Source organism: Gorilla gorilla, chromosome 3 (genome assembly GCF_029281585.2).
Source record: "Gorilla gorilla gorilla isolate KB3781 chromosome 3, NHGRI_mGorGor1-v2.1_pri, whole genome shotgun sequence".
In the NCBI taxonomy this organism is placed as follows: Eukaryota; Metazoa; Chordata; class Mammalia; order Primates; family Hominidae; genus Gorilla; species Gorilla gorilla.
In genome coordinates this window covers 108,701,907-108,722,479 of record NC_073227.2, presented here as the reverse complement: position 1 = coordinate 108,722,479, position 20,573 = coordinate 108,701,907, and the positions used below count along the sequence as shown (strand labels likewise).

Genomic DNA, 20,573 nt, shown 5'->3' with positions numbered 1-20,573 from the left:
GTTTAAATAAAACCTATCCCTGTGAAGACCAAAACTCATAAAACTCCAAAGGGGTAAACTATGAAGATATGAAAACAGTCCACCTTATTAAAGGCTTTGTGAGCTTTTTTGATTCACTCCTGCAACTCCCTCACCTAGTAAGGCACCTGGGATATCACATGTCCTCCATATATCTGTAAATGAGTACACTGATGACCTAGTCACACTAAGAGGCTGTAGAAGAGAATCATGGTCAAAATGCAAATACCTTCACAACAAAACCAAAACCTCTATCTTAGGATAAAATGACCAAAGCCCCAGAACCAGATAAAAGTGGCTTATAATTTATCAGACAGAACCACCTTTTAGCCATTTCATGTTCAGTACTTCTTCTTTTCACTGCTATCCATTTTTCTGCCATGGACTGGCTAATTCGGCTTATTTCTGGCAGGGTCTTCCCGGGAGCATGTGTGGAACTAGTATCCTTCAGGGAAGGAAGAAACAAGAATGATCAGGAACACACACATGTTCAGTAGTAAATTATACAGTAAATCACCTGGCATGGGTGGTAAATAGGCCCTGCCCTCTTGGGTGGTAGCATTTGGTGGGAGGAGCTTTGGCGTCAGACCCGTAGGGCTATTCCACCTCCTAGCCTGGGCCACTTTGCTTGGTCTGAGCCTTAGTTTCATCATTAAAAAAAAAAAAAAAAAAATGAACGCAGGGCTTCAAACAGATACTTGTAGATCATTATTCACTGCAGCATTATTTACAATAGCCAAAAGATGGAAACAACCCATGTCCATAAACAGATGAATAGATTTTTAAAATATACATAAAATGAAATATTATTCAGCCTTAAAGGAATGAAATTCTGGCTGGCACAGTGGCTCATGCCTGCAATCCCAGCACTTTGGGAGGCTGAGGCAAGCGGATCACCTGAGGTCAGGAGTTTGAAACCAGCCTGGTCAACATGGTGAAACCTTGTCTCTACTAAAAATACAAAAAATTAGCCGGGCATGGTGGTGGTCACCTGTAATCCCAGCTACTCGGGAGGCTGAGGCAGGGGCTTGAGCCTGGGAGGTGGAGGTTGCAGTGAGACAAGATCATACCATTGCACTCCAGCCTGGGCAACAAGAGCGAAACTCCATCTCAAAAAAAAAAAAAAAATGAAATTCTGACACATGCTACAACATGGATGAATTTTGAAGACAAGCGAATGAAATAAGCCAGATGCAAAATGACAAATATTGTATGATTCCACTTATATGAAGTATCTAGAACAGGCAAATTCATAGAGACAGAAGGTAGATTCAACATTACCTAAAGCTGGGGGTGGAGAGAGGGAATGGGGAGTTATTATTTAATAGTTACAGAATTTCTGTTTGGGGTAATGAAAAAGCCTTGGAGATGGATAATGGTGACAGCTGAACAATATTGTGAAAGTAATTAATGTCACTGTCACTAAATTGTATACTTAAAATGATTAAAATGGCAAATTGTATTTATATATTTTACCACAATAAATAAAAAGATAATAATACCTACCTCTCTGGGTTCTTTTTTTAAATTTTATTTTTTATTTTATTATTATTATTTTTGAGACAGAGTCTCGCTCTGTCACCCAGGCTGGAGTGCAGTGGCATGATCTTGGCTCACTGCAAGCTCTGTCTCCCGGGTTCACACCATTCTCCTGCCTCAGTCTCCCGAGTAGCTGGGACTACAGGCACCTGCCACCGCGCCCAGCTAATTTTTTGTATTTTTAGTAGAGATGGGGTTTCACCGTGTTAGCCAGGATGGTCTCCATCTCCTGACCTCGTGATCCACCCGCCTCTGCCTCCCAAAGTCCTGGGATTACAGGCTTGAGCCATCTCGCCCGGCCTATCTGGGTTCTTAAGATTCAATTATAGTAAGTATAAAAAGCTTTGGGATTATAATAGGCACTCAATAATTAGTTTTCTTGTTCCTTTTAATCACCCACAAGTGTTTACTTTTATGTCAGTAACTCTCAAATTGTAATGTGCATCCAAATCACCTGGTGGGTGATTCCGGTGAGCTTGTTAAAGTAGATTGCTGGGCTCCACCCCATAGTTTCTGATTCAGTGGGTCAGGGTAGAGGGCGAGAATTTGCATCTAAAAAATACTCCAGTGATGCTGATGCTGCTGGTTTGGAGATCACACTTTGAGAACCATTGCTCTATATAATACTTGAGACCAGCCCAAACAGGGGTTTCAAAAATCACTGTCTGGAAAGAAAAATCCATTTTCAATACAGTCTTCCAAAGGCATTAGTGCTCTGCTATAACTCATACCTATGCCTCCACTGCACTTGTTATGAGCCAGGAAATCCTGCATCATTTTGGTTTAATGCTGAAATAAAAGACCTCTTGAAGAAGACAGGTAACCACGGCTCTTAAAGTTCCCTTCAGCTTCTTGATCTGAGTCCTGGGTTTTCCCTGTAGTTTGATCAAGAGGAAGAGTTTTTCCCCCCACATCCCAGGAAACTTGGGACAATGAGGTGCTCCCTCTTGGCAGTTACATACCATTTCTTCATTTTCTGCTTCAAAATCCCTAGCTCCTCCCAAATGCACGGCATGAGACTATGTCATCTGCCTCTTCTTGTTTTGTAATCTTCTCCCACTGTCCTGGTCACTCCCCTTCATTCATTGAAAGCTTCGGCACCTTGCTGTCTTCTTCACACCACGATTCCCGTGGTCACCCTTCCTGCCCTCACTCTTGGTTACTTCAGAACTGATGAACCTGATCTATCTCCCACCTTCATCTCTCAATTCTTAATCATCTCCACTATTTTCCTCTGCTCCACCCCAGCCACACATGCCCTGGATCAGGGTTTTTAAACTGACACTATTGATATTTTGGGTCAGATAACTGTTTGTTGTGAGCAGCTGTCCTGTGTATCATAGGATGTTTAGTGGTATCACTGGCCTCTGTCTACCAGATGCCAGTAGCAGCCACTCCCAACACCATGCTCTCCCCTAGTTATGACAAACTACAATGTCTCCAGACATTGCCAAATATTTCCCGGAGCACGAAATCACCCCTAGTTGAAAACCACTGCCCTAGATACAGGTGAGAAGCTGGATGTTATAATTATCAATTGTTCCATCTTTTAAATTTCTACTGGAAATGTTCTCTTCTCTGACCATCATACACCATCTTACAGATTCACCTCCTTTAGAGTAAAACCTGCAGTCCAGGATTCTTTTGTCCGCCTGGATCTCCAATCCATTAGCCCCGTTGCTTGTCCATGATTCATCACCCTCTTTCGTCCTCCTTACCCAGCTTAGATTCCATGGTTCATCACTATAATCACACCTATAACTCTTTTGTCCATTTCCTATTGTACTTACCTAGCAAAATTCCATCTGTAATTAAACTTGACTCTGAATTACTCCAAAATCCAACTGAAGCAGCCTAACATCACGGGAGAAAGCTGCACAGCTGTGCAGACTGATTTCACTTTAAGTCTATGACCACAGATTTCAAATGGGCACCTGATACTGTCTAATGGATTCCAAGGCTACCTGCTTTTTCCCCAAGACAACTATCACAACCCTTCCTTTTCTTCCTAAACCTTTCATACTCCTCTGCTTACTCATGCTCAGATAGGGACCTTGTCTTATGCATCACTGAAAATTGAAGCAATTAAGCAAGAACTAATCACCTTCCCACCATCAACCTACCTTCACCTGTACCGTTTCTTATTACAGCAGAATAAACACATCTGTTCCAACCCCTCAATCATGTGTTAGATTCTGCTTCCTCTCTCCTAATCTCAGACATTGCTTCTGCAATTATTCACTCTTTTTCTTTTTTTCTTTTTTTGAGATGGAGTCTCGTTCTGTCGCCCAGGCTGGAGTGCAGTGGTGGATCTCGGCTCACTGCAACCTTCACCTTCCAGGTTCAAGCAATTCTCTGCCTCAGCCTCCCGAGTAGCTGGGATTACAGGTGCCCTCCCCCATACCCGGCTATTTTTTGTATTTTTAGTAGCGATGGGGTTTCACCATATTGGCCAGGCTGGTCTTGAACTCCTGACCTTGTGATCCACCCGCCTCGGCCTCCCAAAGTGCTGGGATTACAGGCGTGAGACACCATGCCCGGCCTATTCACTCTTTCCTATGCAGCATGAGAAACCCTCTCACAGTTCTCTATTCTCCTTCACATCAAAATTTCTCAGAGTTGTCACAGGCATTGTTTGCACTTGTTCCCCTTTTATTCTCTGTCCAGCCCACTCGGGTCAGGTTTCCTTCTCTCTCCTCTGCAATAACACAATCTTACCAAAGCAAAAATAAACTATGCACTCGTCTTACTTGACCACTGGGCTGTATTTGACAGAATTAGCCACTTTCTCCTTCTGGAAATACAGCAGTCCCCCCTTATCCATGGGGGATGTGTTCCACCAAGACCCCCAGTGGATGCCTGAAACCATAAATAATACCAAACCCCATATTGATCGTTTTTTCCTGTTCATCCATACATATGATCAAGTTTAATGTATAAATTAAGCACAGCAAGAGATTAATACCAATAACTAATAACAAAATGAAACAATTATAACAATTTACTGTAATAAAACATATGTAAATGTGGTGCCCCTGTCTTTCTCTCAGAATAGTTTATTATACTGTATTCACCCTACTTCTTGTGATGAAGGGATGAAGTGGAATGGTGTGAGATTTCATCATGCCACCCAGAACATGTGATTTAAAATTTATGAGTTGTTTATTTCTGAATTTCCCATTTAATATTTTTAGACCACAGTTGAATGTGGATAACTGAAACTGTGAAAAGCAAAACTGTAGATAAGAGGTACTACTGGGAGCCAGGCACGGTGGTATACACCTGTAATCCCAGCACTTTGCCAGGCCAAGGTGGGCAGATCACTTGAGCTCAAGAGTTCAAGACCAGCCTGAGCAACATGGCGAAATGCCATCTCTACAAAAAAAAACCCACAAAAATTAGCTGGGCATTGTGGTGTGCGCCTGTAGCCCTGGCTACTCGGGAGGCTGAGGCGAGAGGATGGCTTAAGCCTAGGAATTTGAGGCTGCAGTGAGCCAAGACTCCAGCCTGGGTAACAGAGTGAGACCCTGTCTCAAAACAACAAAAAAACAAGCAAACAAACAAACAAACAAAAACAAAAGAGAGGACCTCCATACAGGTGCTTTCTTCTCTTGGCTTGTTTGGCCAGTCTCTAGGTCTCCTTTCCAAGCACATTTCAGATGGGTCCCCCCTCACATAGCTGACCCCAGCTTACAGAACTGGCTCCATCTTGTCGAGCTCTTTGTCCTTTCTTCCTATGGTTCTGCCTCACTGGCATTCTGTCACACACACCAAACTCATTCTTGCCTCACAGGCTTTCTGTGTGCAGTTCCCTCTGCTCTGAGCATTCTTTCTCTGGACCTAAGCATGGCTAAAATCTCTGCTCAACTGTCACAGCCTCTACAAGGCCTTTTCTGACAGACATTTCTAAAGAAGGCCACCTCACCAATCTCAAACAATCAATGTGTTTTCTTCAGAGTACTTGTCACTGTTTAATACAACAATTTTTTTTTTTTTTTTGGAGACAAAGTGTTGCCCTGTGCCCCAGGCTGGAGTGCATGGCACGATCTCAGCCCACTGCAACCTCCACTCCTGGGTTCAAACAATTCTCCTGCCTCAGCCTCCCAAGTAGCTGGGATTACAGGCTCGTACCACCACTCCCAGCTAGTTTTTGTGTTTTTACTAGAGATGGGGTTTGACCACATTGGCCAGGCTGGTCTCAAACTCCTGACATCAAGTGATCCGCCTGCCTTGGCCACCCAAAGTGCTGGGATTACAGGCGTGAGCCACCATGCTGGGCCTCTAATACAATCTTATTTATTTTGCATTTACATATTTATGGTCCGGCCCTGCCTGTGGAGTCCAAATGCTACGAATGAGGGTAACTTTGTCTGTACTATTCACTTTTGTCCCAGGCACCAAGAGCAGAGCCTGATATATAAAAAGGGTCTCAATTTTTGTTGAGTGGCTGATTGAATGGCTATGATAGAGCAACCAAAGTATAGTCTCCTAACTATCCCAACAGCACAGAAACCTTTGCCTCTGACCACTTTCTGTGCCAGGGACTACAGAAAGAGGCTATTATGTTTCTAATTTGTACTTTTTCCTGTCGTCAGGAATGTTTTAAACATCAAGTTTAAACATCAGTTTTAAAACATTCCTCATAACAGGAAAAAATACAAATTAGAAAAATAACTATGAAGGCCTTTGTTTCCATAAACATATTTCAGAACTCACCCAGAAATGTAATAATAAAATCCCTCCTGTTAACAATTAGGAAGGCGCTATAGCATGGTGGATAATGGTGTAAGCTATTGGGTTGGACTGCCTGGATTTGAATCCAGCTCTACCACTTACTAACAGCACAACTTTGCATAAATTCACCTCTCTGAGACTCAGTTTTTTCATCTGTCAAATGTGAAAAATAAAATCAACGAGAGTTGATATGAGCATTAAACATCTTGATCCATTTGAAGAACTTCGATTGCTGCCTGACACTTGGTGACTGCAGTTAAAATTAGTCATGACTGTTATCTATCATCATTAATTTTATTAAGCAATAAACTTGAGTTGGGGACTCGATGATGTGACCCTTGCAACACAGGACAGCTGAGACGCTACACGCCACCCCTGCTACACACACCCCTGCACACTCACACACATGGTAATCCTCACACTGAAGGAGGTGCCACTGGGAAATTCCCTCCAGGACACGTCAGAAACCCTTCCTTCACAGTCCTGGACAGGGAAAATTCAGTTCCCTCCTGAAGATGGAAACAGCTGCTGTTGACACAAGTTACATATGTATGTGCATTTACATGATGCAAATTCAACATACACACTTACCCATAAAGAAAAAATAAATCTGAAATGGTGGTGGTGGGGGGGTCTAATCTGTTAGGAAAGTTGACAAATAAGGAAGTGAGAATTATGTAATATTTTTTCATAAGCATTCTAATATAGGACCTTATTGTTTTAGTACAAGACCTGAATATGTATGAATAATACAGTATTTCAAATACCGGTCTGAAATCTTGAGAAAAAATAATTTTTAAGAGGAACAAAAAGTATAATAGATACCTGATGAGTTGTCACAAAGTTGGCATATGTTCCAGCAAAAATGTGTTTGACTTGAACATCCACGAGGTCTAAAAGAAAGTCATAAATCCATGCTTAGAGTTTCTAGAAGTAAAAATAAATCTGATGTATTACCAAGCCAAATTTATTTACTTACTGGCAATTTATATTCTCCTAAATGGATTTTGACTACAAATGCATAAAAGATTAATTTTTTTCTTTTTTTCCCTCCCATCATATTGAAATAAAAGATCAGTTTTGATCAGATTACATGTCATATATTCACTTAGTCTAAAATTTAGTTTTTCATGCACTTGCATAATGCAGCCAGGTGGCCATGCTTTAGAAGAGATTTGATTAAATATATGAAAGTGGATTGTTCTGGTTGCTTCTTTACTTTCTTAATAAACTTGCTTTCACTTTATGGAAAAAAAGCGTATTGTTCTGATGTTTCAGTAATCAAGTTAGGATAGTCTTCCGTATTACCTTAATCTTTTTTATTTTATTATTTTATTTTATTTTTTTGAGATGGAGTCTCCCCCTGTTGCCCAGGCTGGATGATCTAGGCTCACTGCAACCTCCACCTCCTGGGTTCAAGGGGTTCTCCTGCCTCAGCCTCCTAGGTAGCTGGGATTACAGGCTTGCACCACCACGCCCGGCCAATTTTTGTATTTTTACTAGAGACGGGTTTCACCATGTTGGCCAGGCTTGTCTTGAACTTACCTTAATCTTTAGAAATGATTACCAAATACCCTAAGAGTCACTGCATAAGAAAAAAATGCACCATATATATATATATATATGTACAGCCAGGCGCGGTGGCTCATGCCTGTAATCCCAGCACTTTAGGAGGCCGAGGCTGGTGGATCCCCTGAGGTCAGGAGTTCAAGACCAGTCTGACCAACATGGAGAAACCCCATCTCTACTAAAAATACAAAATTAGCCAGGCATGGTGGCGCATGCCTGTAATCCCAGCTACTCAGGAGGCTGAGGCAGGAGAATCACTTGAACCCAGGAGGCAGAGGTTATGGTGAGCCAAGATCACGTCATTGCACTCCAGCCTGGGCAACAAGAACGAAACTCCATCTCAAAAAAAATAAATAAATAAAAATAAAAATAAAAGTACTAGGGGAACTACAGTTCTGTAGGATCCTTTGAAAGGAAGTTGAATACTAGTTCTCTTCCAGTGGCATTGATGAACACAAAATCATGAATTAGTGGGACTCATACCTTCAGCAGAAATCAGGCAGTTAATGTCAAAGTTCTCTGTCAGGGCCTCTGGATGAGTTGGCTTGCTTGTGTCACTTGGTCCATGACCAAAAGATACCACCTGACCAGTGGTGTGCACATATGCAAGGGTGTGATAACTACAGGACAGAGAATACACCATAATGAAGACTAAGGCACTCATGGCTTTTGAGAAAGATGATGTCCCTTAAGACAAAATAACAAACACAAAAAGCCCAATTTACTTTTACTAAGTACGCAGCTCCCTTATCACAATGTCAGTGTTAGAGGGCATCAAAGGATGTGGCTAAACAGACGGTCAGTCAATATTAACTTACTACTAATCTTAAAAACAGAATGTTATTGATAGGTCTTTACTATGGTTTCTATCATTTGTGTTCTAAATGCAGGCATTTCTATTTTTTTTTTCTTTTTTAATGCATTGGGTAGATATTTAGACACTCAAAGTGTCCTCATAATTAGGTTATGCAGAACTCCGAATATATATATGTAAATATACATCATCTTCTGCATGCATGAGATTAATTTACTTTAATTTTGTCTTATCAACTTAAGCAGGAAAGCTCTGCTATTTTTATCAATCTACTTCGCATTCTCCAGCACCTGGTACAGTGTTCTATACACAGTAGACTTCCAATTATTTCTTATTAAATAAATAAAATATCTAGAATAAAGATTAAAAACTGAAAAATTAAACTATATTTGAAATAAGTAAATTTTCAGGCAGGAATTTTAAGGTTTGATAACATTCCATATGAGTCATTCTAAGTAATAAAATATAACACTTTCTACACATGCTAAGAAAAAGAAGACGAAGAAGCCTATTACCTTCCACAATCTATCTGCGAAACTAGGCCATCAATTCTTTCCACAAGTTGTGGACCTCTCTTCTCAGGAGTGGGGCTGTATCCCAGCTGTCCAGAGCAATTGTCTCCAAATGTGAACACTTTCCCATCCTGTTTAGCAAAGGAAGAATCAAATTAATTTCAGGTTTAAAAAGGTAACTAAAAGCTTACTGATTAAGTGTCATACAAGAGTTAATATGGGAGCACTCTGTGAAACAAAAGCTCTACATAAATAGGAGAGATCCTTTATTTTTTCTAATAGTGTATGTCGAGTTAACACATTAAACATGAAAAATCACTGGGGTCAGGCACAGTAGCTCACACCTGTAATACCAGCACTTTGGAATGCTGTGGCAGGAGGATTGCTTGAGGCCAGGAGTTTGAGACTAGCCTGGCCAATATAGCAAGACCCCATCTCTACACAAATTTTTTAAAAAAAAATCATTAGCATTTCCTTAAAAACTGGGCACCTTGGTGATGTATTGTACAGCATGGTGACTATAGTTAATAACGTGTTTCATATATGAAAATTACTAAGAGAGTAGATCTTAAAGATTCTAATCACAAAAAAGATATTTATGTGAGGTGATACATATGTTAACTAGCTTGATTGTGGTAATCATTTCACAACGTACACAGGTATTAAAACATAATATTGTACAGCATAAACATATACAATTTTTATTTGTCAATTATACCATAATAAAGCTGGAAAAAGAAAGAATTAGGTACTTAATAAGTCTTTATTGAACGAATAGATAAATTAACTGGTTCAAGAATAAAACCAATATTTAAGTATGAGGTTGAATTTATTTGAGCATTTTCCTAAAAATACTGTCTTCCCAAAACATTCTATGATTACAAACAACTCTAGCTTTCTCTTTATTTCTATTTATTCTATTTATTTCTATTTATTCTTTATATTGAGAATAATATAATCCAAACAATTGAGGGTTTTCTAATTTAAGATACGCATTTAAAACAAACAAAAATAATTGGGGGCATATAGTTTTTAAACAAGCATTTCAACTACACAAGTAGTTTTCAAGTCTATCCCTTATGGCTCCAGAAAGAATCCATTCCTTTGGAATATATTGTATGGTGAGGACAAGAATGGGAAGAAAACATTCAGGAAGCTGTGTCATACCTATGCCAAGCAAGAAATGAAATAATGTTCTAGGCTGTAAAGTGGATTATCGAAAACTGTAAAAATTACTTTGTTGCTTCTATAATAATTTTTATCTGTAGAATCACATTGTCAATGAATAATTGCTAAAGGGGCTGGGCGCAGTGGTTCATGCCTGTAATCTCAACACTTTGGGAGGCTGAGGTGGGTGGATCATTTGAGGTCAGGAGTTTGATACCAGCCTGGCCAACATGGTGAAACCTTGTCTCTACTAAAAATACAAAAATTAGCCAGGCGTGGTGGCACACACCTGTAATCCCAGCCACTTGGGAGGCTGAGGCAGGAGAATTGCTTGAACCTGGGAGGCAGAGGTTGCAGTGAGCCGAGATTGCACCACTGCACTCCAGCCTGGGCGACTGAGCGAGATTCTGTCTCAAAAAAAAAAAAAATAATAATAATAATAATAATTGCTAAAAGGGATTAGTTCCTGTATTAATCTAATTTTTTTTTTTTTTGGACAGGAGAGTCTCACTGTGTCAACCAGGCTGGAGTGCAGTGGCACGATCTTGGCTCACTGCAACCTCTGACTCCTGGGTTCAATTGATTCTCCTGCCTCAGCCTCCCAAGTAGCTGGGACTACAGGTGCCCATAACCATGCCCGGCTAATTTTTGTATTTTTAGCAGAGATGGGATTTCACTATGTTGGCCAGGCTGGTCTTGAACTCCTGACCTCGTGATCTGCCCTCCTTGGCCTCCCAAAGTGCTGGGATTACAGGCATGAGCCACCACACCCAGCTATTAACCTAATTTAGTAGGTATCTAAAGATACTTCCTAAAGCTGAAATTAGCTTTTGTTATGTATCTTGAAAACCTTATGATTTACATTTGGTTCACATCTCCTCTTTAGATACGTGTACACTGAATGGCTCTGTCTAGATACTGGTATATATATCTTATGCTACAGTCTGAATGTTTGCATCCCCCCAGAATTCATATGTTGAAGTCCCAACCCTCAATGCCATATTAGGAGATGGGGCCTTTGATAAATGATTAGGTCATGAAGGCAGAACCCTCATCAATGGGATTAGTGCCCTCACAAAAGAGGCCCAGGAAGGACCCTTCACTCCCTTCACTATGTGAGGACACAGTGAAAATATGGTATCTGTGAATGAGAAGTTTGGCCCTCATCAGACATCAAATCTGCTGGCACCTTGATTTTGGACTTCCCAGCCTCCAGAACTATGGGAAATAGATCTCTATTGTTCATAAGCCACTCTTTTTATGGTATTTTGTTATAGTGGCCCAAATGGGCTAATGTCTCTGTCTTTCAACAATAATTAGTACATATGTATCTTGTTACCATTTCTCTGGAACTCAAAAAAATAGCAACACGTTTTGGATTACCTGGGTAAGCACCGCAGTGTGCTCATCACCACAGCTGATATAAACCACACCTAGATTCTTCAGTGCACCGATTGAGAGAGGCTTGTTGCTTTGCGCTGTTGAAAGAAAGCAGAATCTCTAGAGTATAAGAAACAGACTCAGATTTCATGACTATTTACATTTTAATCTTTTTATATTTCTTTTTTTGTGTAAGAGATATATTTTATTATTCTTATAATTCACTAACAGTTTTCAGATTTCATGAGTATTTATATTTTTAATATCTTTTTATATTTTTTATGTAAGGGGTATCTTTTATATCTTTTATTTTTATAATTTATTAACATAATTTTAAAAGTAAACAATCCAAAGTATAAGACAGAGGAAAAACCCTACCTTGGGAAAGAAAAAAAGAAGTGCTCCTTTAACATTTATTTCTGGAAGCTATCTAATCTTCTGGAATGCCCGAGGCTATTGACCTAGAAAGCTAAGCTTCAAGACCCTCATGCCTGATACTACTGCCATCTGTTGTATTCATTTGTCAACCTAAAATAACAACAGAGAGGCTCTCAAAGAACAAGTTTATTTGGGAATGAACGATGGGATTACAATCCAGGATATGCATGCCATAGCAGGCCATGGGCATATCTGGGGAGGTTGAGGCAAGGGGGAACTTCTAAAGGCAAAAAGGAGAAGTACACGTAGGTTATTTTGAAACAGAAGTTCATTGGTTACAAGGAATTATTGCAGGCAGTGACAAGTGTACTGGCCATTGCTAGAAGAGCGTCTTCATATAAGCCACCCTGACTGCAAGGCTGCCATTTAGTAAGGTTACTTGCAAGGCTGCAGTTAGGAAACACTGCTACTGGAAAGACGTCCTCATAGAGGTGGCCTTAACTGCAGGGCTGTGGTTTTGGTAGAGTCCTCTGGGGTAGTTATTATCAGGCGGATCTGTGTGAGGATCCTCCCTTCATGCCCCCAGGCCACCCAACTCCATTTTATTAGGGTTTGAAATAAGTGACTCCATACTGATTCTGACAATTTTCACGTATTTCTGTCACACGATAGATGCTCTGCAAATGTATTATAAAAATTGAGATGATAAGAAAAACTGGTCAGGCATGGTGTCTCACACCTGTAATCCCAGTGCTTTGGGAGGTTGGGGCGGGTGGATCACTTGAGCGCAGGAGTTCAAAACCAGCCTGGGCAACATGGTGAAACCCCAAGGCTATTGACCTAGAAAGCTAAGCTTCAAGACCCTCATGCCTGATACTACAAAAAATACAAAAATTAGCTGGGTGTGGTGGTGTGTGCCTGTGAGCTCAGCTACTCGGGAGCTGAGATTCCAGTGAGCTGAGATCACACCACTGCACTCCAGCCTGGGCAACAGAGTGAGACCCTGTCTGAAGAAAAGAAAAGAAAAAGAAAGAAGAGAAGGGAAGAGGAGAGAAGGGAAGACAGGGGAGGAGAGGGGAAGGGAGGGGAGAGGGAGAACGGAAGGGGAGAAGGGGAGGGGGGAGTTGAGGGGAGAAGGGGAGGGGAGGGAGAATGGGAGGGGAGGGAAGGGAAAGGGAGGGGAAAGGAGTGGGGAGGGGAGGGAAAGGAAAAGGAAAGGAAAGGAAAGGAAAGAAAAACTTAGCTAATGCTGAAATCGTGAAACGAAACAAGGTATAAGTGCTCAGCATGGGACTGGCACAGGTTAGGTGTTAACTGTATGTTAGCTGACTGTAAGGAATTGAATAGAAGAGGATGGAGTTTGTAGGGAGTACATCTTGACGAGTTTTGTGTTCAGAGGAACTGGTTGTTTAGAGAAGTTTTCTTTTGTCTAGAGGAACTGGTTGTTTGACCTAATGTTAGCAGTCTCCCAGTCCAGCAGTTTCTAAACTTTGCTGCAAATTGGAATCACCTGTGAGGTCTCTAATGACGACGGATGCTTCTGGGTTTCACCCCCAGACATTCTGATTTAATAGGTATGGGGTCTGACCTGGGCATCGGGATTTTTAAAGGATCCTACGGTAGGCAGAATAATGGCCTCCCAAAGAATAATGGTCTCCCACTTCCTAATCCTGGAGCCTGTAAATATGTTAAGTTACATGGCAGAGTGAAGTTACGGAAACCGACGGAACTAAAGTTGTTAATCAGTTGACCTTAAAACAAGGGAGATGCCCCTGGATTATCCAGGTGAGCACACTGTAATCAAGGGTCTTTTAACTGAGGAAGAGGGAGGCAGAAGAGTCTATGTGAAAGTAATGCGACTTGAGAAAGACTTGATCAGCCACTGCTAGCTTTGAAGAAGAAAGAGGTCTATGAGTCAATTAATGCAGGTGGCCTTTAGAAGCTGGGGGAGGCATGAAAATGGATTCTCCCTCAGAGCCTGTAGGGAAGAAGGCAACCTGCTAACACCTTGACTTTAGCACGGTGAGACGTGTGTCAGAATCCTGACCTCCAGAACTACATGATAGTACATTTGTGTTGTTTTAAGCTGCTAGGTTTGAGATGATTTGTTACCGCTACAACAAGAAACTAATATAGCTCCCTAGGCTATTTGAATGTGTCACAAGTTTGGGAACCACTGTTTTAAGCGTTAAGACTGCCCTTTGCCAAGTTGGTCTTCCACCTGGAAAGAAAGAATGATTTACTGCACAAACAAGACTATCTCCTTACCTGGGACATTACGCCCACTGAGGGCCAGCTGCCCTGCACTGTTACTTCCCCAGCCAAACGAAGTCCCACAGAGAGACAGGGCAAAGCTGTGAGTCCCTCCGGCAGCCACCTGAGCCAGTGGGATCCCCTCCAGGGACCTCACCCTCTGCGGGCTGGCTTGGGAGGGGAACTCCTTCCCCAAGCCCAGCTGCCCATGGCTGTTCTTTCCCCATGAAAACACTTGGCTATCTACAAAAACAAAGATGAGAAATTAAGAACTGTACACATATTAGAATACCAAATTCAAATAGAAACTACTAATTCTACAAATCTTTTTTGCGGCTTTAATGAGGTATAATTGACAAATAAAAATTTCGTATATTTAAGGTATACAATATGATGAGCTGAAATACATATACATTGTTAAATGATTGTCGCAATCAGCTAATTAACATATCCATCACCTCACATAGTTACCTTTGTGTGTGTGTGTGTGGTGAGAATACTTAAGATCTACCCTCTTAGCAAACTTCAAGTATACAATGCACTATTATTAACTATATAGTCACACGGCTGTACATTAGAAACTTACTCACCTTATAACTGAAAGTTTATACCCTTGACCCACATCTTCTGATTTCCCCCAAACCCCCAGCCCCTGGCAACTACCTTTCTACTCTCTGTTTTTATTGAGTTTGACTTTCTTTTTTTCTTTCTTTCTTTTTTTTTTTTTTTTGATACAGAGTTTCATTCTGTCATCCAGACTGGAGTGCAGGGTGCCATCTTGGCTCACTGCAAACTCCACCTCCTGGTTTCAAGCGATTCTCCTGCCTCAGGCTCCTGAGTAGCTGGGATTACAAATGCGTGCCACCACACCCGGCTAATTTTTGTGCTTTTTTAGTAGAGATGGGGTTTCACCATGTTGGCCAGGTTGATGTCGAACTCCTGACCTCAGGTGATCCACCCGCCTCAGCCTCCCAAAGTGTTGGGATTACAGGCATGAGCTACCGTGCGTGGCTGAGTTTGACTTTCTTAGATACCACATCTAAGTGAGACCATGAGGTATTTGTCTTTCTGTGTCTGGCTTATTTCACTTAGCATGATGTCCTCCAAGTTGCAAATGGTAGGATTTCCTTCTATTTCTATTCTACTTCGATTTAATTTTACAAATCTTTAAAAGGTAAAACAGAGATAAAGAAAAAGATGAGATTAAAGTATCCCAACTAAAGGCAAGCGGGGCGGTCCAGGTCACCTTCAAAAGTCCCTTCAAACCATGTCCACTCTTCTCCCTCCAGTTAAGGGCAACTGTGTTCTTTCAGCTGCTCAGGCCAAAAATCTTAGAGTTATCCTTAACTCCTCTCTTTTACATCTTTCGACCCAGCAAATTCAAAACTTCTACCCTCAAAATCTATCCAGAATCCAACCATTTCTCACCTCTCCACTGCTATCACCTTAGCCAAGTCACCAACATTTCTCTCCTAAAAAATGACAATAGCACCTCACTGATCTCCCCGAGGCAACCTTTGCCCCCATCAGTTTGTTCTCCAAAGAGTAGCCAGAGTGATCCTTTTAAAAATCTAAGTCCAGTTGAATACTTCAGGAGCTTGCTGTCTCACTCAATGACGGACCAACTCCCATCACAGACCCCACATCACCAGTCTGGCCCACCCCCACTTCCCGGACTTCATCTCCCCCTGCTCACTCCTCTCAAGACCCTTTGCTATTCCTGGAGTACACTTCTGAGCATGCCCCAACCCCATGGCCTTTGTGTCTGGGTAATTCTTTCATGGTTAGCACCCTATCTCTCCCTCCCTTTTCATTTGGTTTCTGCTCATATGTCACCTTTTGAGAGATATCTTCCCTGACCGCCTCATAAACTAGAAAGACTCCTTTCCTCCACCCAGGTACTCACTCTCTGTCCCCTTACTCTTGAAGGGGTACCAAACCAATATATCTCATCCCACTTCTTTAACATATTTCAAGATGGCTATTCAGTAGGGCTGGAAGTGCAAGCATAGCTAAAAAGCTGTCTTTTGTGTGGGAGATTTGCACCTGTACAGAAAATCTGCATTGATGCAGGCAGGCTTTCTCTGAGGCCCTCCCGTGTCTGATCTAGGAAAGATTAACTGAGAGTCCCACACCTCTAAAGGTCTGGAAGAAACACTCACCATCTATTCTCTTTGAGGGCTGCTACCTGTAAGGCTTCATCTACACAACAGGACCACCTCTGCCTCAAGATGGTATATAAGCTTCTCTAACCCATTGGAGCATTGGGGTAATTGCTGTATGGTTCTCCCCTATGCATATTAATAAATTAATATGCCTTTTCTCCTATTAATCTGTCTTTTTTTTTTTTTTTTTGAGACGAGTCTCGCTCTGTCACCCAGGCTTGAATGCAATGGCACAATCCCAGCTCACTGCAACCTCTGCCTCCCAGGATCAAGTGATTCTCTGGCCTCAGTCTCCCAAGTAGCTAGGATTGCAGGTACCTGCCACCATGCCCGGTTAATTTTTGTATTTTTAGTAGAGACGGGGTTTCGTCATGTTGGCCAGGCTGGTCTTGAACTGCTGACCTCAGGTGATCCACCCACCTCGGCTTCCTAAAGTCCTGGGATTACAGGCATGAGCCACCGTGCCCAGCCTATATTTTTAGTAGAGACAGGGTTTCACCATGTTGGCTAGGCTGGTCTCAAACTCCTGGCCTCAAGTGATCCCCTTCCAGAGTGCTGGGATTACAGGTGTGAGCCACCGCACCCAGCCAGAAAAAAAAAATCTAATCTAAGCTTATCTAATGCCTAAGTATATACCCAGTGAAATGCTAACACATCTCAGAGATTTTTTAATAAGTTATTACATCTTTTATTTTTTAACTCTTCTAAAGTTAATTTCTAACACTAAAAATAATTTTGAGGGCAAAATGCAAAACGTCAAACTCTCACGAAGGTCTATGAGAACTCACCTTTCACCATAGCAAATGCATTGAATGCCTGGGCTCTGCCCAGCCTTTACAGTCCAGACCAATGCAAAGGCAAGTCAGTGCCCCAAGGAAAGAATTCACACCATGTCCATAATTAAGAAGGAGCGTGAGAAAGGAAAAGACGCTCCTATTTATGGTGCCTCTCCTATATGCTAAGGACTGTACAAGGTATACAGGGTATCTTCTCTCACTCAATCTTCTAAATAACCTTCAAGTTAGGTATCAATATTCCTACAGATGAGAAAATTGAGACTCAGCCAAGTTAAATAACTTGCCCACGATCAAACAGCTAGAAATGACAGGTAGAAGGAATCACACAATGGCCACGGGATATGCCCTGGACTTGTAGTCAGTGCAGCATAGTAGTTAAGCACTTAGGGTTGAGACCTAAACACTATAGGTTCAAATCCTGACTATTCTGTTTCTTAGTGTGTAACTTTGGGTAAATAATTTAAAATCCCTGAACTCAATTTTTTCCATTTCTGAAATGAGGATATAAATCATACCCTGCTCCTGTTTTTGTTTGTTTTTCTTTTTTAGAAACAGTCTTACTCTGTCGCCCAGCCTGGAATGCAGTGGCACAATCATAGCTCACTGCAGCTTCAAACTCCTGAGCTCGAGCACTCCTCCCACTTCAGCCCCCTGATTAGCTGGAACTACAGGTGCATACTATCATGCCCAGCTAATTTTTCAAATTTTTGTAGAGACAGGATCTCACTATGTTGGCCAGGCTGGTCTCAAACTCCTGGCCTCAAGTGATCCTCCTGCTTCAGCCTCCCTAAGTGCTGGAAATACACGTGTGAGCCACTATGCCCGGCCCAGTCCATGTGTTTGTAAGGTAATTATGTGAAAAAACACACATAAAACATTTAACATGGCAGCTGGCACATAGAAGCTGACCAATAAATGTTAGCTGTCCATAGACCATGGCACAGTTGCAATGACACATAAGACATTACCTGAGGAACATACAAATGTTATAGTCCTTTGAAGGGGGTCAGGATATGCCACACCAAAATATGCTACTTTGGCATAAGGATTGTTTTGAGTTGAAGGCAATTGAGAGTTAAGAGATGCAGGAAGAGGTTTCTGCCCCTCTCTTACCTGCCTAAAAGCAAGGCATAAGTTTCCCTTTGTGGAGTTATCTCCACTCTACCGTACCAGGGAGAGAAGAGTAACTTTTATCACTGAAGACAATGAAGCAGCACTGAGATGAATCTGCATAAACGAATCTTACTAAAATATCCCGTATCTTCCATTGGTTTCCCTATATATTTCCTAGTCACTTTCCCACAATTTATTATCCCTTGAAGCTCAAACTCCCTTTTTTTGTTAAAACAGTATGTAAGTTCCTGAGTCTAACCACTACTTTTAGTTTCACTTATTTTCTGTGAACTCTTGTGCACAAAAATATTAATAAAAATTGGGGACCGGGCACAGTGGCTCACGCCTGTAATCCTAGCACTTTGGGAGACTGAGGCAGGTGGACCACTTGAGGTCAGGAGTTCGAGACCAGCCTGGCCAACATAGTGAAACCTCGTCTATACTAAAAATACAAAAATTAGCCGGGCATGGTGGCGCACACCTGTGATCCCAGCTACTTGGGAGGCTGAGACAGGAGAATCGCTTGAACCCAGGAGGTGGAGGTTGCAGTGAGCTGAGATCGTGCCACCACACTCCAGCCTGGGTGACAGAACAAGACTCCATCTCAAAAAAGAAAAAAAAAAAAAAAGAAAAGAAAAAAAGATAAATTGGGTGCCTTTTCTCTTTTAATCTGTCTTCGGTTAATTTAATTTGCAGGTTCCCAAAGACTACGCATAAGAGGGTAGAGGAAAAATTTTTCCTCCTTCAGACTCTCCATTGAGAAATTTGGATTGAGGGTGGACAAAGGAGGGTGGAGGTTGGTAGAAAAAGTGTAGATGTACAATTGTTATGTGTCAATAAAGATAAATAGGTAAAAATTTTTAAAAAGAAAAAATATAGAGTCATGATTTTGACACCTTGACTTCTCTTTCTTTGATCTAAGTGAAACAGACAAATAAGTCTGCCAGTGTGGACAGGCCATTCAGCATAAAGAGCAAAGGGCTGGAAATAAAGCCACTACTAAGCTCTGAGAGAGTTGGCCAGTTAGGTCAAATAACCAGAGACAGCCCCTTATGGCACTATGAATTAGGCACTGTTTAGAGTATAATTAGGACCAAGAAATTTGAGAAAAAAATAGGAAAACAATATATCTTATGAAACTTGGAGAATGAAAAACTTCTAAATGAACCCCAGTGCATTAAAAATCAGCAGCTGTAATTCCTATTCAAAAAATTACTTCCTACTCACACTCAGATCCAAAAAGTGTTTCTTACCTTTTGATAATGCCAGGGAGTGGTAGTGTCCACAGGAAACTTGTATTATTTTTATACCATTCAGAGTCGTTATTTTCCTATAATACAAATAACACAAAATTGATTAATCCTTATTTACAGCGAGTTGTCCAGTGGACTACAGATATTTAAAAGTATCTCAAGTAATACATCTGGTCCAGGAAAACCATTTTATTTTCTTGTATTTCTATAGTACCTTTATTCTAAAGCCCTCAAACTGTTTTTAACATGACATCAACATGTACAAAGGTATAGGACAGAATCCAAAACAGTATATAATGCAAAAGCCATTGTTATTGGACTTTAATGCAATATCTAATATACTAATTTTATTCTACACTTAATAGCCTAAAAGAAAAATAAATTTTTTCTACATATATAGTATAGGGCCTTAGAATTTATAGAACACCAACATCTTCATCATCTAATTTAAGCCCTAATTTAATGAAGAAATCATTAGGTTAAATCATACAAAATTGCCATTTTTGTGGATCAAAACCAGATAACCATCAGCGCAATTTCCTTTTTTTTTCACAGACGGAGTCTTGCTCTGTCACCCAGGCTGGAGGGCAGTGGTGCGATCTTGGCTCACTATAACCTCCTCCTCCCGGGTTCAAGTAATTCTACTGCCTCAGCCTCCCAAGTAGCTGGGATTACAGGCATGCACCACAACGTCCGGCTATTTTTTTTTGTATTTTTAGTATAGACGAGGTTTCACCATGTTGGCCAGGCTGGTCTCGAAATCCTGATCTCAGGTGATCTGCCCACCTCGGCCTGCCAAAGTGCTGGGATTACAGGTGTGAGCCACTGCACCTGGCCACTATGAGCAATTTCATAAGGTGAATCTAATGGAACTCAAAGAG

General features: G+C 41.3%; 1 protein-coding gene across 2 annotated transcripts in view; it reads right to left on the bottom strand.

Annotated features, from left to right (window-relative positions):
• The window catches only part of HERC6 (HECT and RLD domain containing E3 ubiquitin protein ligase family member 6), a 63,829-nt gene that overhangs the window by 38,003 nt on the left and 5,253 nt on the right, over positions 1–20,573 (bottom strand). For both annotated transcript variants that reach the window (XM_019025378.4, XM_055384643.2), the window contains exons 3-9: positions 19,693–19,769; positions 14,380–14,607; positions 11,737–11,831; positions 9,190–9,317; positions 8,344–8,480; positions 7,117–7,184; positions 342–463 (exon numbers count right to left, since the gene is read on the bottom strand). In XM_019025378.4, coding sequence (XP_018880923.2) covers positions 342–463; positions 7,117–7,184; positions 8,344–8,480; positions 9,190–9,317; positions 11,737–11,831; positions 14,380–14,607; positions 19,693–19,769 — 855 coding nt within the window. The remainder of the gene's footprint in view (positions 1–341; positions 464–7,116; positions 7,185–8,343; positions 8,481–9,189; positions 9,318–11,736; positions 11,832–14,379; positions 14,608–19,692; positions 19,770–20,573) is intronic.